The 18,830-nt window shown below is 36.5% G+C and overlaps 1 protein-coding gene across 1 annotated transcript in view; it reads left to right on the forward strand.

Moving 5' to 3' along the window:
- SLC5A12 (solute carrier family 5 member 12) overlaps positions 1-18,830 on the forward strand; it is a 60,661-nt gene that overhangs the window by 3,890 nt on the left and 37,941 nt on the right. The window contains exons 2-4 of the mRNA XM_062198059.1: positions 5,854-5,919; positions 15,822-15,873; positions 16,787-16,854. Of these exons, the coding sequence (XP_062054043.1) occupies positions 5,854-5,919; positions 15,822-15,873; positions 16,787-16,854 (186 nt within the window). The remainder of the gene's footprint in view (positions 1-5,853; positions 5,920-15,821; positions 15,874-16,786; positions 16,855-18,830) is intronic.

Genomic DNA, 18,830 nt, shown 5'->3' on the forward strand with positions numbered 1-18,830 from the left:
GCACTGCAGGATATTTTAATGTTGTAATGCTCAAAAACTATTGCAAAAAATAAATGAGCTGCATTTGAAAAGCTATATTTAAGTTAAAATGAAAAAAAGTCTTGAAATAATTCACCAATTTATTAATTCTGAATAATCTGTCAATTCTATACAAGTTACTTAACATATACTTAGCTGTAACTGATTTTAGTAAAGTGGTTCAGTTACTGCAAAACAATTAAGCTAATAACAAATATATAACTGAGAACACATGAGTCTCCTTTTAAATTATTAAATTGGCACAGATATAAGAAATATAGGGACTTTACTAAATTTAATTATTTTAAAAATATTTATTATTGATGTCATCTATATATTATTAAAATTTACTAAATTAATAATAAGACCTCCAAAAAAAGAAGACATGAAAAAATTGTGATAAAAACTAAGATCTGTGGCCAGTGCTATGGTGTAGTGTGTTCAGCCTCTGTCTGCAACACTGGCATCCCCTATGGGTGCTGGTTCATATCCCGGCTGCTCCTCCTCAGATCCAGTTCCCTGCTAATAGCCTGGGAGAGCAGTGCAAGATGGCCCAATTGCTTGGGCCCCTGCATGCATGTGGAAGACCTGGAGGAAGCTCTTGGCTCCTGGCTTCAGATTGGCCAGTTATAGCCTTTGTGGCCATTTGGAGATTGAGCCAGTGGATGGAAGACCTCTCTCCCTGTCTCTTCCTCTGTATGTGGCTCTGTCTCTCAAATAAATAAGTAAATCTTTAAAAAATATAAAATAAAAAAGCTAAGATCAAAGATTCTGTAAAGTGCATATAAGATTATTTTTATAAGGATTAAAAGTATAGCATTAGAGTTAAAAGCATGGACTCTAGACTCTGCTCTACTTGGGTTTCAATACCAACTCTGGCACATAGTTGCTGCATGACCTTGCGGGAAATTGTTTAAATTCTCTGTACCTGGTTACATATGTATAAAATAGTGATACTAAAGACATATATTTCAAAGGAAGAGTATTTGTATTACATACAAATGATTTTCACAAATACTGCAAATGATAAATCCTAGGGAAGAGGTGTACATTATTAATGGTGCTATTACTGTTCTATAACTTGTACAACTCAATCTCTCCATAGTTTACTGAATTTCTGTTTCTTTGTTCATCCTCTTTTCTCTATTTCTCCTTATAGGATCTTTTCAAGTTTAAAAAACAAACAAACAAACCACCAAAAACACTGGGTCTCCCGCATGGGTGCAAATGGAATTTGTTTTCCATTGTAGGCTGATTTGTGATTTCCCTTGACCACTAGAATGTGGCAAAACTAAATTATGTGAGGTTGAAGCCCAGGCATCATGAGGCCTGTGGCTTTTGCCTTTCTCTTCTTGGAATGGTGCCCTGATAGTGCTATGTCAGGAAACTAAAGTAGTTGGTCTAGCTTCTGGAGCATGAGTGGACACATATGTAAGAGACAGGAGGAACACTAGCCGAGAGCCAACACCAGCCTCCAGACAGTCAAGTGAGACCATCTTCTACTTTCTTGTTTGGTTGATCTTCCAGCTGATTGCGTACACGTGAGAGTTCTGGTGAAATAAGTGCAGGAAACCATCCACCCTCCCCACCAAAATAATAAATCCTTGATTTTTGGGATCGATGTTATACAGCAATAGTCAATGAATTTAAATGTGTTGAAATGCAGTGGGATTTCAAGATCAAGTTATACCATCTGTGCTACTTTATCACTACCCTGTCCTATGTCAAAGCATAAGGAGCTGTTTTCACCCTGAAGTTATAAATTAGGTTTAGCTCATTTGTAATATACATTTTCGTTATCTCTACTTGAACAGTTTATAATTAACCTCATCAAATTATCTTTACTGAAGGTTATTTTCTTCTTATCAAAGACTAATAAATCCAGTCTGTTTATGTTTACCCTTAGCACTAGTTTATAGACAGTAGTCTCATTTTATTGAACGTCTAAGACTTTTGAACTACTTCCCTTTCTTCAAAGTTTTTCATGATGAGAGTGCACAAGCCACTACTTCTGTAAGTTCTTTTGTAAAACAGTTTTCTTTTAGTTCTCATTTAAATTAGAGTTGTGGTTTTGTAGGAACTATATTTATTTGGAAAATTAGATGTTTTAAATATAAAATATTATTAAATATTACTGCAAGCTGGTAAATGATGTTAGAAAAATTTTTTCTTGTAAAATAGGTATTAAAAATCTACTAGGGTCTGAACCAATGTCCTTACAATGTTGAGGACATTGTAAGGACTGGCATTTACAATAGGTGATTTGAGTTATTAAAGTGTTTGGGCATAGGAGGTACATGATGTAATTTGTATTTTGAGTGTATTATACTTACTGAATGTGTAGAATAATTGTCAGTTACTGAATGCTGATGCAGAAAGTATAATGGAGAACCTGCTGCCTTGATCTGGGCAAGATAGATGGTAGGAATGGCAACAGAGGACAGAATGCTATGGCCTGGGAAAGTGGTAGAAGATGGCCCAAGTGCCTGGGTCCCTGCACCTGCATGGGAGACCTGGAAGAAGCTGCTGTCTCCTGGTTTCTGATCGGCCCAGCTTTAGCACTCCCATTTGAGGAGTGAACCAGACAATGGAGGATTTCTCTCTCTCTCTCTCTCTGTCTCTGCCCTTGTAACGCTGCCTTACAAATAAATAAATAAATCTTTAATAGTAGATTTAGACAGCAGAATTCTGAATTGGACATAGAGAGAAAGAGAGAGGAGTAAAGACTGGCATTGTGCTCTTTTTGAATCAATGTGAAAAGTAAAGTTGCCATTTTCTGAGATGGAAGAAAGTGTGGTAAGTTTGAAATTCTGAAAATAATCAAATATAATGGTCATAATTGCACTCCTGGAATTTTATAGCCCCCTGGCTTTCCATTTTTCAGGACAAACTTCAGTTTTGCTTTCCCAGACTTCATGTACACATACACAGTTTTCAAAGAAGAGACCATGTACTTTTTACTTTGTTACATCTCTCTATTCCTGTTGCCAATATTTGGATCTGTTATCTATTGTTGTGTACCACATCACCCCAAAATATATTTCTCAAGACAGCAATTTTATTTTCTCACAGTTCTGCAAATCATCAATTTAGCCTGGCTGAACTGCGCCTCATACGTCAGTAAAGTCATTAAAGTTATTCTACTGGTCTCACCAGGGGCCATTTTTGTGACTGCCATCAGGTGGTGTGTGGGCTAGGAGCTTGCTGGTCTGGGGGAACGCACACAAGACAGTTAGTGTTTGTCTCCACTTAGGCTACCCTAGGTTCTTTACAGGATAGGAAAGAGGTCGTATCAGCAAGCTGACACATCTCACTGCAGCAACATTTCTAAAATTATTATTTATTTTATTTCAAAGAGAGAAGGAGAGAGAGAGAGAGAGAGAGAGAGAGAGAGAGAGAGAGAGAAATCTTTCCTTCACCTGTTGATTCTCCAAACACCCATGGCAGCCAGAACTTGGCAAGGACAAAGCTAGGAGCCTGGAATTCAATTTGGGTCTCCCACATAGGTGTCAGGGACTCAGAACTTGAGCACTGCTGCTGCCTCTGAATGAGAAATGTAGCTAAGACTCTAACTGGAGCTCTCCAATATGGGATGCTGGCCTCACAAGCAGCATTTTGACTGCCGCTGCTATAAAGCTCACTTCCAGAATCCTTTTATTTTTTTTTTCTGTACATTAGATGGATACATTGTATAATCCTCAAATAAGATAGCTGAGATTTCCATTTCCGTAAATTTTTTCCTAACACTTGTTAAAGATATATGTCTCTTGGATACTGGGTACAGTGCAAGATTCCAACACATTTATGAATATACAATGTGTACTAGTCAAATCAAGACAACTTCTATCTCCAGTTCTTCATTTGAAGCTTCTGAGCACCTCCTTTCCAGGTATTCATAAATATATTACAGATTATTGTGAGCTATAATCTACCCACTTTCCATAGAACACCAGAAATTATTCTTTTCATGTAACTATATGTGATACCTGTTGTCTAACCTCCATCTCTCCCCTCCTACCCCCTGCTTTTCTCTTCTCAGTTTCTAGTAATCATTATTCTATATTCATATTGACTTTTATTTGTTAGCTTCCGTATATGGGATAAACATTTTGAAAGTCTTCTGTTGCATCACATTTGCTAGAAATATCTCTATCCTAAGTTGCATTCCTGCAGAGGCAGATCCTGATAGAAGGATGTGAATGTACATCATTCCAGAGGGAAATGAGTCCATTGAGACTGGTAGGCAATTGAAAGTGAGGCATGGAAGGAAATGAAGACAATTAATGGCATTTTTGCACATATTATCACTATGAGCAATTTCGGTTTAATCCCATGAGGGTCTCTAAAGACAGTATAGATTATGTCTCAGGCTTATTCTCTCCGAAAGGTATAGTTGATGACATTTTTTTTTTTTGGCTTAACCCTCAGTAAAGTGATGGCTGAGCACTTCTGACTTGCCTTGTGAAAAGGCCAAGAAAAAGTACTCAAGTTATCACATTTAGGTGCATTTAATTGTCATCAACGTATACTGGAACAGTGAATGCAAATAAACTATGGGCATTGCACTCACAGTAACTACGACTGTTACAAAAATTATACTATATCCCTATCCCTATGGTTGACATCACCATAACCAGGTGCCATGGTGCAGTAGGTTAATCCTCCGCCTGCAGCGCCGACATCCCATATGGGTGCCAGTTCTAGTCCTGGCTGCTCCTTTTCCAATCCAGCTCTCTACTATGGCCTTGGGAAGAAGTAAAAGATGGCCCAAGTCCTTGGGCCCCTGCACCTATGTGGGAGACCTGAAATGAACTCCTGGCTTCGGGTCAGCACAGCTCTGGCCATTGCAGCCAACTGGGGAGTAAACCAGTGGATGGAAGACCTCTCTCTCTCTCTTTCTCTCTCTCTCTCTCTTTAACTCTCCTCTCTCTGTGTAACTCTGACTTTCAAATAAATAAATGTCTTTTTTAAAAAAAGAATCGTTTGTTACAGTATTCATGGGTACCTAGTATAGTGAGATAAATCCAACACCAGACTCCAAGCCAGCAGCTAATAATCATGAGATAGCTTAGTACAAGAGCTATAGGAGCTCAGAGGAGATGTCAGTAGGGATAGGTATGACAATTGAGCCACACTTCAGTGACTAAAAATTGGTGACATTTAGCGAAAGAGGCTCCCATATCGAGTCCTATCTAAATAAAGGAAAGCTCAGTAAAATACAAAACATTTGTTGAACAGTTAACAGTGATTTTGTGTAGAGAATATATTATGTTTGTGGTATGATTTAAGATAGGTTGAGTGTGAGTCAGAAAATAGAAGCTTTAAATGTGCATTTTATTTTGTCAACAGTACATAATCATTGAAGATTTTGAGAAGAGAAATGGCATGATCTATGTGAATCAATGTGTCAAGTAAGGGTTGATGGAATGAGTGGGCAAAGATTGGTGTTATGAAAATCAAATAGGAGTCTGCAGTAGTAATCTAGTGAAGAAATGGAGGTTTGAGCCAAATTAGGGGCAGTAGATATAACTAGTAAAACAAATAATTTCACTGGATCCATTAGAAAGAACCATCGGCAGAAAGTTAGAAGATACAGATTCTATTCAAGCAACCAATTTTCTTTTCTGATCATCATCATAAGAAGTGTGAACATGAATTGAGTTTTAATATATGTTTGACTTTTAACAATCCATATATTTTTCTGCTTTCCAGGATATTTAACACAAAATCACACCATAAACTCAAAGCACTAGACTCAAAGGAATACCAAAAAAATGAAGACTGCCAGCTCTTTTCTAAAACGTGCTGACTTTCATGTTTTTCTTTTCCCTCTAGTATTTACAACTACGATTCAACAAGCCAGTTCGCTATGCAGCAACAGTCATTTACATAATTCAGACGGTAAGAAGTAATGGCTGATTCCAATGTGGAAACTGGGTTTGCAAGATACAATTTTGCTTATAGGGGGTGCGATTAATTGAAAGGCAGACATAATACTAACAAGAAATTACTTCCTTCAGAGGATAGCACTTTCAAGACATGTGACTGGTGAGAGTTGTACATATTGTGTAGAATCTGTAAATCTGGACCAATGATAAAAATAATGTACATTGTAGACTACCAGGGAAAAAAATGCTTAAAGTGATTTCCTCTATTTAATCTAGGTAAGTTATTTTATATATGGGATGGTCTAATAATTGTTTTTTTTTTCTTTTACATGTCTGCTTTACTTAAAGTCTTTTCTAAAAAAGATTTAGTTATTTATTTTGATAGTCAGAGCTAGATAGAGAAAGGAGATCAAGAGAGATCTTCCATCTGCTGTTTCACTCCCAAGATGGCCACAATGGCTATGACTGGGCCAGATCAAAGCCAGGAGTCAAGAGATTAATTTGGTTCTCCCATGCAGCTGGCAGGGGCCCAGGCATTTGGACCATACTCCACTGATTTCCCCAGTCTATTAACATGGAGCTGGATCAGAAGCAGAGAAGCCAGTACTCAGACTGGCACCAATATGAGATGTCAGCATCTTAGGTGGCAGCTTTAAACACTATACCACAATGCTGGCTCCTGATGAAAATTTTTTAAAAACTAAATCCTAAAAAATACTCATATTGTCCCCTTTTTTAAAAAAAGATTTATTTTTATTTATTTGAAGACAGAGTTACAGAGAGAGGTAGAAACAGAGAGAGAGGTCTTCCATCTGCTGTTTTACTCCCCGGGTGGCCACAACAGCTGGAGCTGCACCAATCTGAAGCCAGGAGCCAGGAGCCAGGAACCTCCTCTGGGTCTCCCATGTGGGTGCAGTGGCCCAAGGATTTGGGCCATCTTTTACTGCTTTCCCAGGCCATAGCAGAGAGCTGGATCGGAAGAGGAGCAGCTGGGACCAGAACTGGCGCCCATATGGGATGCTGACATTTCAGGACAGGGCTTTAACCTGCTGCGCCACAATGTCAACCCCCATATGTCCTCTTACAGGCAGCTTTTCCATTTGGTTGGCTCTGCAGGGGACCTCATACATACCATGCTTTGTACTTTATACTTTCTGCTTGTTACATTCTTTATTTAGTGGAGCATTTAGCTTGTGATTATAAAATAAGCTGAAAAAAATGTTACTGACTAAATTAAAAGAAAAATAAGAATGGAAGGAGGATGGAGGGTGGGAAGGAAGGAAGTAAAATGGGAAATGTCATTATGTTCTTAAAATTGTATATATGAAATACATGAAATCTGTTCTGTTTATATAAATAAATTAATGAATAAATAAATTTCTTTTAAGAATGAAATAAATAAAATGAAGATGGAATGCATTTCCATCAGTGCAATAGTTACAACTCTATGAGTTGGAAGATATATTGATTATGTAGCTCACTCACATTGTTAGTCTTTCTTCCACAGTACTTTTTCTAACTTTTTACTTTAAATATATATAAAGGAGGGGGGCGTCTCACTTGGTTAATCCTCTGCCTGTGGCACCAGCATCCCATGTGGGCACTGGGTTCTAGTCCCAATTGCTCCTCTTCCAGTCCAGCTCTCTGCTATGGCCCGGGAAGACAGTGGAGAATGGTCCAAGTGCTTGGGCCCCTGCACCCACATGTGAGACCAGGAGGAGACACCTGGCTCCTGGCTTTGGACAGGCATATCTCCTGCTGTAGTGGCCTTTTGCCGGATGAACCAACAGAAGGAAGACCTTTCTCTCTGTCTCTCTTTCTTATTTTCTAACTCTATCTGTCAAAAAATAAAAAGAGTTGTTAATCAACTCATATGTGTATATATATATATATATATTTATATATATATATATAAAGGAAACAAATTTCATGTATTTAATATATACACAGTTTTGAGAACATAATGATAATTCCTACCATGTCTTTCCTCCCTCCCTCATTCCTACCCTTCCTACTCCTTATTTTCTAATTTCTTCCAATTTTTAAAATGACATTCTTTGAATTTAATAATCACAAACTTAAGCATCCACTAAATAAAGAATTCAACAAATAGTAACTAGAAAAACCATGGTTCCTCAGGAGTATAAAAAAGGGCTATAAACAATAATCAAATTTCAAGATGTCATTTTCATTCATAAACATTACAATTTTTTTTACATTATGTATTAGCTACCACAAATCAAGGAACACATCAGATATTTGTCTTTTTGAGACTGGCTTTGTTCACTAAGCATAATGATCTCCAGCTGCATCCATTTAATTGCAAAAGACAGAATATCAATCTTTTTTACAGTTGACTAGTATTCCATCACACCCAACCGTCCATATATAAATAAAAAAAAATATATATATATATATATACATATATCACATAATTTTTATGCAGTCATCAATTGATTGACATCTGGATTGATTCTATGTCTTAGCATTGTGAGTTGAACATCTGTAAACATGGGGGTATAGATAACTTTCATATGCTGATTTCATTTTGTTTCAATATATTACCAGGAGTGGAATAGCTGGGTCATATGATAGATCTGTTTTCAGATTTCTGAAGAATCTCCATACTGTTTTCAATAAATGCTGAGCTATTTACATTCCTACCAACAGTATATTAGGGTACTTTAATTTTCTTTCAAATTTTAAAATAACTTTTTTGGTATTTACTTTAATAATCACAAGCTTAAACAACCACATGCTAACATTTGCTATATTTTGATTGTTGGATGATAGCCATTCTAACTTAGGTTAGGTGAAACCTCACTGTGGTTTTTATTTGCATTCCCTTGATAGCTAGTGATTCTGAGCATCTTTTCATGTTTCTGTTGGCCATTTATAGTTCATCCTTTGAAAAATACATGTTCATATCCTTTGCCCTTTTCTTAACTGTATTGCTTGTTTTGTTTTTGAGTTTCTTGAGCACTTCATAGATCTTGAATATTATTCCTTTATCAAATGTAGAGTTTGCCAATATTTTCTCCCATCTTGTTTGTTGCCTGTTCATTTTGTTCAGTGTTTCCTTTACTATGCAGAAGCTTCTTAGTTTGATGTAATCCCATATGTCTATTTTTGCTTTTATTGCCTGTGCCTCTGGGGTCTTATCCAAAAAGTTTTTTCCTATTCCAATGTCTTACAGTGTTTCTCCTATGTTTTATTTTAGTACTTTTATGGTTTCAAATCTTAGATTTGTATCCCTGATCCATTGTGAGCTGATTTTTGTATAAGGGGTATGGTAAGGATCTTGTTTCATACTTCTGCATGCAGAGAACCAATTTTCCCAATACCATTATTTCAAGAGACTTTTCTTTCTCCAGGAGTGATTTTAGTTCATTTTTCAAAGATTAGTTCGTTGTCGATGTGTGAATTAACTTCTGGGTTCTCTAGTGTGATCTATTGGTCGACATGTCTGTTTTTATGTCAGTACCAAACTGTTTGGATTACAACTTTCATGTAATGTTTCTTGAAATCTGGTATTGTGATGCCTCCGCCTTTATTTTTATTGCTTAGGATTGTCTTAGCTAATTAGGGTCTCATGATTTTGTATGAATTTTAGAGTCAGTTTTTCTAGATCTTAAAAGAAAATATTTATATTTTAACTGGAATCTCATTTCTTTGGATAGTATGGACATTTTGATGATATCCTTTCAATCCATGACATGGAAGAGCATTCATTTTTGTGTGTGTTTTCTATTTCTTCCTTTAAAGTTCTGCAATTTTCTTTTTTTAAAAAAGATTTATTTATTTATTTACTTATTTGAAAGTTAGAATTACACAGAGAGAGAAGGAGAGGCAGAGAAAGAGGGGGGGGGGGTGTCTTCCATCTGCTGGTTCATTCCCAAGTTGGCCACAATAGCTGGAGCTGCACCAATCTGAAGCCAAGAGTTTCTTCTGGATCTCCCACATGGGTGCAGGGGCCCAAGGAATTGGTCCAACTTCTGCTTTCCCAGTCCCATAGCAGAGAGCTGGATCGGAAGTGGAGCAGCCAGGACTTGAACCAGCACCCATATGGGATGCCGGCACTGCAGGCAGCAGCGTTACCCACTATACCTCTGTGCTGTCCCCATCTGTGATTTTCATTTTAAAAAATCTTTCACATTCTTAGTTAATTTTATTCCAACATATTTAAATTTTGTAATTACCTTTGCAAATGGGAGTAATATTTACAAGTTCTTTCTCATCCATGGCACGGCTTGTGTATGCAACGGGTATTAATTTTTGCTTGTTGATTTTATATTCTGGAACGTTGCCAAACTCTCTTTGAGTTCCAATAGTCTCTTAGTGGAGTATTTTTGATTCTCCTATATATAGAATCTTGTCTTCTCAAACAAGGATAATTTGACTTCCTTTTTTTCCCATTCGTATCAATTTGATTTCTTGTTCTTATCAATGGCTCTAGCTATAACTCCCAGAGTTATATTGAGTAGTAATGGTGATAGTGGGCATTCTTATGTGGTTTTGGATCTTAGTGGAAATGTTTCCAGTTTTTCCTCATTAAAATATAATGCTGACTGTGGTTTTTCATATATTGCCTTGATTGTGTTGCAGTATATTCCATTTATACCCAAAGTGCTTAAGGTTTTTATCATAAAAAGTTGCTGTTTTTTGTCAAATGCTTTCTCTGCATCTATTGAGATTATCATTTGGTTTTTATTCTTCAATTTGTTAATGTTATGTATAACATGTATTGATTTGTGTATGTTGAACAATCCCTGTATACTAAAGATAAATTTTGCTGGGTGCAGGTGAATGATCTTTCTAATATGTTGTTGGATTCAATTAGCTAGTTTCTTATTGATATTTTTACATCTATATTCATTAGGTATGTTGGTCTATAGTTCTCTTCCTTACGTCTTCTGATTTTGGATTTAAGGTGATGCTGTACTCATAGAAAGAGTTTGGGAGGACTCCATCCTTTCAGTTGTTTTGAATGCTTTGCAAAGAATTATAATTAGTTCTTCCTTAAAAGTCTGAAAGAATTCAGCAGAAAAGCCACACGATCCTAGGCTTTTCTTTGTTCGGAGAGTCTTTATTACGGATACAATCTCCATCTTCTTGATTGGTCTATTAAAGTTTTCTATGTCTCTATGACAGTTATGGAAAATTGTATGTATTCAGAAATCTATCTATCTCTTCTAGATTTTCCAGTTTGTTGGCATATCACTGTTTGTAGTTATTCCTGACGATTATTTTTATCACTGTGGTGTCCAGTGTAACATCACTTTTTCATCTCTGATTTTATTCATTCATTTTAATATTCTGCCTCTTTTTTTTTTGGTTAGTTTAGGCAATGATGTTTCAATTTTGTTTTTTCAAAAAATTAAATTTTCTTTTTTTAACATTTATTTAATAAATAGAAATTTCCAAAGTACAACTTTTGGATTACTGTGGCTTTTTCTCCCCCATAACCTCCCTCCCACCCACAACCCACCCATCTCCCGCTCCCTCTCCCATCCCACTCACATCAAGATTCATTTTCAATTATCTTTATATACAGAAGATCAATTTAGTATATACTAAGTAAAGATTCAACAGTTACCACCCACACAGGAACACAAAGTATAAAGTACTGTTTGAGTACTAGTTATATCATTAATTCACATAGTACAACATATTAAGGACAGAGATCCTACATGGGGAGTAAGTGTACAGTGACTCCTGTTGTTGATTTAAGAATTGCCACTCTTGTTTATGGCATCAGTAATCACTTGAGTCCCTTGTCATGAGTTACCAAGGCTATGAAAGCCTCTTGAGTTGACCAACTCTGATCTTATTTAGACCAGGTCATAGTCAAAGTGGAAGTTCTCTCTTCCCTTCAGAGAAAGGTACCTCCTTCTTTGATGGCCCATTCTTTCCACTGGGATCTCACTCACAGAGATCTTTCATTTAGGTCATTTAACTGAAAAGTGATCCCTGTTAAAAAAATCAAATTTTCATTTCATTGATCTCTTGTATCATTTTTTGGTTTTAATTTTGTTTGTTTATTTTTTATTATCACTTTCCTCCTACTACTTTTGTGTTCAGTTTTTTCTTATTTTTCTAGGTCCTTGATGTGCATTGTCATCAATTATTGGTGCCTTTTCAATTCCTTTATATAGGCACCAATTTCTGTAATCTTCCCTCATATTACTACTTTTGCTGTATCCCATAAATTTTGATATGTTGTGTTGTTATCTTCATTCATTTCTAGGAACCTTTTGGTTGCCCATCTGATTTCTTCTATGACCCAGTGTATGCTCAGGAGCCTACTGTTCTGTCTCCATGTGTTTGCATATTTTCTAGAGTTTCTTAAGCTATTAATTTTGAGCTTTATTGCATTGTGGTCAGAAAAGCATGAGTAGTATGATTTCAATTTTTTTTTTTTAATTTGTTGAGATTTGCTTTATAGCTAAGCATATGTTCTATGCTAGAGGAACTTCTATGCACTGATTAAAAGAATATGTATTCTGCAGCTGTGGGTTGAAATATTCTGGAGATATCAATTAGGCCCCTTTGGTCAATAGTGTAGATTAGCTCTGTTGTTTCTTTGCTGATTTCTTATCTAGTGGATCTGTTGATCGAAGAAAGGGTGTGTTGAAGTTCCTTTTATTATTATATTGGGTCCTAATGTCTCTCTTTAGATTCATCCATAGTATTTGTTTTAAATAGACAGATATTCCATTATTGGATGCTCAAACATTGACTATGATCACATCTTCCTTTTTAATAGATCATTTAACCATTACATAATGGCCTTATTTGAGTCTTTTAACAGTTTCTGGGTTTAAGAATATTTTGTCTGATATTAGGTTGTTTTTTTTTAATTTTCTTTCTGGACTTGGACTATGTCTTTCCATTCTTTTGTAGCCTATAGAGTTTCTGATGAGAAATCAACTGTCGATTCTATTTAGAAATCTTTTTACAATAACTTGGTATTTCACTCATGCACATTTTAGGATCTTTTATTTTTTACTTCTGAAAATTTGACTCTAATATGTCATGGTGAAGCTCTTTTCCGATTACGTCTATTGGGAGTTCTGTGTGCTTCTTGTACTTGGATGTTTCTATATTTCTCCAAATTGGGTAAGGTTCCTGCTATTTCACTGAATAACTTTTCTAATCCATTGTCTCTTTCCACACTTTCAGGAATTCCTGAGATACATGTGTTTGATTGTTTGCTTGTATCCCATAAATCTCAAACACTATTTAGTTTTTCTAATTTTTTCTTCCATTTTTGGTCTATTTTCCAAGATTTGTCTTCTAGGTTAGATATTGTTTCTTTTACCTCAATGAATATGTTGTTAAGTCTTTTTACTTACTTTTATTTGATGTATTGAATTTTTCATTTCTAATATTTCAGTTTGATTTCTCTTCAATAACTCTACCTTCCAGCAGAATTTCTCATCTGTGTCATGTATTAATTTCTTTAGCTCATGTATTTGCTTCTCTGTATTTTTGAGTAATCTTATAAGCATTTTTTAAATTTCTTGTCAGACATTTCATAAATCTCTTCATCTTCACATTCTAATATTGAAATGTTTTGTGTCCATTTTGGGGAGTTACATCATCTTTCTTGTTCAAGTTTCTTATGTTTCTTTTTTTTAACTTTTATTTAATGAATATAAATTTCCAAAGTACAGCTTATGGATTACAATGGCTTCTCCCCCCATAACTTCTCTCCCACCTGCAACCCTCCCCTTTCCCGCTTCCTCTCCCCTTCCATTCACATCAAGATTCATTTTCAATTCTCTTTATATACAGAAGATCTTATATTTCTACAATTAGTTTTAGGCATTTGTGAAAAAACTTGTTTTTTTCACCTCTGAGTGCTTTTATCTTTGAAATATGCCTCTGTGGCTTAATTATCTTCTCCTTTCATGGATATCCAGAGACATGTGCTTAGTGGGGTCATGGAATTCTGGTCAGTGCTTAAGGGTGGAATAAGTGTTCACCACCTTGGGTGTGGTAGATCTCTATCATCAGCAGGGATAAGGTATGATTGCATTAGTTGATGTTATCACAACCTCACCCCTCTCTGCCAAGGTGAATCAACTCTTAGTGGCCACACACCACTCACACAGGAGCATGAACCACATAAGGATCTGTGCACTCCTCAGGGTGAGTGTAGAACCATCTGTGATTATCTACTGCAGGCACTCAGGGAACTCTGATCTCTGAATCCAAACACAGTGATTTTCCAAAGACCCAGCCACACGCCACATCCTATCACACAGTCACAGCAGTCACAGGGAGCATGGAATCTCTGCTCCACAAGCCTCATCCATACAAGAAGAGAACTTTGGCATTCCCAAAGCCAACTGCCTGCCCCATTGAAGTTAGTTGATGCTGTGCCTTGGCAAATTGACTCAGGTACCTTGATAGAGTATGGCGAAGGCAGCACTTCACAGGCCTAAGTTTTAACCCCATCCCTCCTAATCCTTCAGGCCAGATTCAAAGTCAGTGAGGATTATGGATTTATCCCTTCTGTAAAAACCCTATGTCAAGCATGGACAGTAGCAGCCCCTACTCGCCTTATTAAGATGATGTTGCCTTTCTGCTAGTCATGGGGTGCCTTTTTTGGGAGAGGGAAGGAAGCAATGTGCTCTCTCTTCATGAGATTAGGTGGGCACTCTGCCATCATTTAGTGTTTCAGGTCAGACTCAAAGGCATTGGGGAATGTGAAGCTCTCCATCAGGCAATATCACAGTGTCACAGGCTGCCACAGGTTCCTATCACTTATTTCCATGAAAGAGTCCACTATACCCACTGGCTGTATTAGTTGCAGGTGGTTTCTCACTCACTGCTAGGTGATTGGACCTTCCCTGGTGTTCGAAGGCATCTCTCTTCTTTCTGTAGAATTTCTGAGGCAAACTTCTCTGCAACTCTCCCCTGGGATTTCAGTTCTGCTCCTTTTCTTGTGTTATCTTCCTGTGGCCAAAATCAGTGCATTTTCCCCATTCAGACATCTTGTGTCTTACACAGTACCACTTTTTAAAGATTCTGATGGGGCCAATGCTTTGGCTTAGCAGGTAAAGCAGTGCAGGCATCCCATATAGGTGCCAGTGCAAGTCCTAGTTGCTCCACTTCCCATCCAGCTGTCTGCTATGGTCTGGGAAAGCAATGGAAGATGACCCAAGTCCTTGGGCCCCTGCACCCATGTAGGACACTCAGAAGAAGCTCCTGGCTCCTGGCTTCGGATCAGCACAGGTCTGGCCATTTTGGCCATCTAGGGAGTGAACAAGCAGATGGAAGACCTCTCTCTCTCTCTCTCTCTCTCTCTCTCTCTCTCTCTTTCTGCCTATGACTCTCTGTAACTGTGTCTTTCAATAAATAAGTCTTTAAAAATATTCTGTCTGTCTCATCTTTAAATTCTATGTTTAACAAACTGCTAAAATGTGCTTTTCCTTAGTAAAATGTCTCATGAAGTCAGCAGACAGCTCATTGTGATGTGCACATGAAGAATGGGTAGAGGGAGGGACACTTAAAAACAACCAAAGCTACTTTTGTGTTACTTAGGAATATACCAAATATAACCACAAAAAATGTACATCAGCTTTGGAAATCTTACCATTCTCCTCAATTTAATGCTTCCATCATCTCTACAAATTCCCTCCATGTGGTACAAAGAATAAATGATAAGAATATAATTGTAAAATGCATGGATGACATGCTATATTATATCAATTATTTTCTTTGTAGCAGAGTTGGGATATTTCTTACTGGTTAATTACAGTAAATGATCAAAATTAGAGTAGGTGGGAATGAAATGTTTGGTGAACTAGTTGCAGGACATCTTTAAGGTTCATAACAGGCTTGCCAGGCAGGTTTCTTTCCCTGTCACTTTTCTCCTGGTTCACCTGATTCTTGTTTATCCACCAGATTCTTTACACTGGAGTGGTTGTGTATGCTCCTGCCCTGGCACTCAATCAAGGTAAGTGATCAACATTCCCATGAGCATGTTTTTATACATGAATTCTCACTGGGGAGAAACATACATAAAATAACTTATTGGAAAGATGTTCTTGTGGTTAGGCTGCTCTGAAGCTCTGTAGTAGTTATTATAGAAAAGTTCTAAATTGAATATTGAAAATAATGCAAACAATTAGTGGTGTTATTTTATCTTATGGAGTTCTAAACTAAACATAGTTATATTTAGTTATATTGATTTTTGTTTGAAGAATTTATTTTTTTGTTTTTAAAGTCATGATAATGGAATGATAATGATGGCAGATTTGTTAGTAGATATGTACAATCACTAAGTTCTGCTGTAATATATAGTTCTTTCTCAGTTGTTTCATGAAGTGGATCATCTGAGTATAAGAGGAAAAGGTGATTATAATAATTATGTTAAGGTTTATGGTTGATTGTCTCAAGAGAATAGAACCCCAGAAAAAAAAGAAAGAACGAAAGTGAGACTAAATTTCATGTTATCCATCTTATTGAAAGTTTTCAATATTCAATTTAGAACTTTATTTAGAATTTTATCTAAATTTAGAAATTTATCTCTGTGTTTATATTGAGAAATATTAACAGTTAACATTTTGGTGGTCTCAGAGTAGTAAGACTAACTTTGTTAATGAAAAAAAATGGACCAAAGATTGGAAGCTACAGAATCTGAAGTGGAAGACTTTTATTGAAGATTGCATGAGATATTTACATAGTGCCTTGGGGCATGAACAATTAATAAAATACTCTTTCTTATAGATGAGAAAATTTAATGAGGGAACTCTAATATTCTTTTGTCTATATAGAACACTGACAAATATATGGTGACTTTTTTCCCTCATAAACATGCTATTTTACTTTCTTCTGAGAAATGTCTCATTATTTTTTTCCTTTCATAGTGACTGGGTTTGATCTTTGGGGTTCTGTGTTTGCAACAGGAATTGTCTGTACATTCTACTGTACTCTGGTATGTATATAGCTATGAATAAATATTTACAACTACTTCCTAATATGGGATAGGGCAAACTTCCAAAAACAGTGTATCTAATTATGGAATACATTGTTAATCTAAAATTAAATGAGAATGTTGACTTAACTGTCACAGTTTCTTGTGAAAGATGTGTTGTTTATTTAAGCTCTTTTCAGTATAAAATATTTGGAGAATTTGAGCTCTGAGCTCATTCGAGAAAGCCATGCCTAAAAAGAAATGCTCCTTGATTATGTAATATGTGAACCTATGTAAATGCTGAGAAAAAAAAAAGTTCATTAACAGTGGTTCTAAACCATGGCATCATTTGTACTTTACTGTCAACTATCACAGAAATAAAAAAAAAAAAAAAAACCGTATAAGTGAAGAAGGATGGCTGGTATTTTATAAACTTGAGGATTCTACAATTTATTTTTTGTCTCTTATGGAAAACCCAGATTATATTTAACATTTGGCTTTGTTGATATTTTGTTGATGTTTGGGTTTTAATCAAAAAATCTGGGTGGTGTTGACAACATGCTTTGCTACAATTAGCTTGGTCTGAAATTCATTAAGTTCCTATTGTTTGCCTATGCCTATAACTGGAATCTTTATTAATGTATTATGAGTCATTGGGCCATGTGCTGGCTGTAATTAACCAGTAAGAAATATGCCAACACTGCCACAAAGAAAATTATTGATATAATATAGCAAGTCATCCACGCATTTTATAATTATATTCTTATCACCTATTTGTAGCACATATCATGATAATGTACAATTTCATAATGCCCTTATCTATCTTTTTCATATGTGAAAATTCTATATTTTCTTTACCCTTAAATTTTACCTTCATTTGTTTTCCCCTTCCACTCTTATCACCATTGATCTGTATCAGAAACCTTCTCTCATCTATGTTACCTTTCTCCTCTGACCATTAATGACAGATTAGTTGCTCAGATTACTTGCCCATGCTGACTATGACAACTTTTTAACACATTCCTGGGCTTGTAAGAGATATAGCTCCTAGGGGCTGGCGCTGTGGCCCACTTGGCTAATCCTCTGCCTGCAGCAACGGCATCCCATATGGGCACCGGGTTCTAGTCCAGGTTGCTCCTCTTCCAGTCTAACTTGCTGCTGTGGCCCGGGAAGGCAGTGGAGGGTGGCCCAAGTGCTTGGGCCTCTGCACCTGCATGGGAGACTGGGAGGAAGCGCTTGGCTCCTGGCTTCAGATCGGCATAGCTCTGGCTATGGCGGCCATTTGGGGGGTGAACCAAAGGAAGGAAGACCTTTCTCTCTCTCTCTCTCTCTCTCTCTCACTGTCTAACTCTGTCAAATAAAAAAAAAAAAAGAAGAGAGATATAGCTCCTCAAGGAAACCTGCCACCCACCCAAATACAGTAAAATAACATGACATAATAAAACAATTTGGAAGCTGTGATTTAACAGGGCTATTTTTGAGGAATGAGTGTTAAGTAGACAAGGTAACTGGAAGAGAGGTACTGATAACAACACTACTAACTACTAGAGAGACATTGAGCCTAGACCCATGTTAATGAACAGAAGTAAGGTCTGGTACAATCACAATAAGCTGGGACTTTTGAGGGCAGTTAAGTGTTTCTAGGTTAGGGATGTACTTAGGCTCTTTCAGGGAATAAGTCTGAATCCTCTTGAGAACAAGAATCCAAGGTTGGATTCCAAGATGCCTATAGATGAAGAACAACAATAAAATATCATTAGAATCATTAAATAAGGTACTCTGAATGAAGATCAGAAAAGTGACAAATGATAATTAGCCTTTCAAGGACAGCAAATATTGGGATCAGAAGATACTGAATAAAGAATAGAAATACACAAGTTACTTAGAAGAAAGGGTGAAATTTCACAGATGAGTAAGAATCAGGGATGACCACCTGGTGTAACTACTATGATAAAAAATAGATACATTTGAAGAGACAAATGATTACACTGGAAGAA

The sequence above is a fragment of the Lepus europaeus genome, chromosome 7 (genome assembly GCF_033115175.1).
Source record: "Lepus europaeus isolate LE1 chromosome 7, mLepTim1.pri, whole genome shotgun sequence".
NCBI lineage: Eukaryota > Metazoa > Chordata > Mammalia > Lagomorpha > Leporidae > Lepus > Lepus europaeus.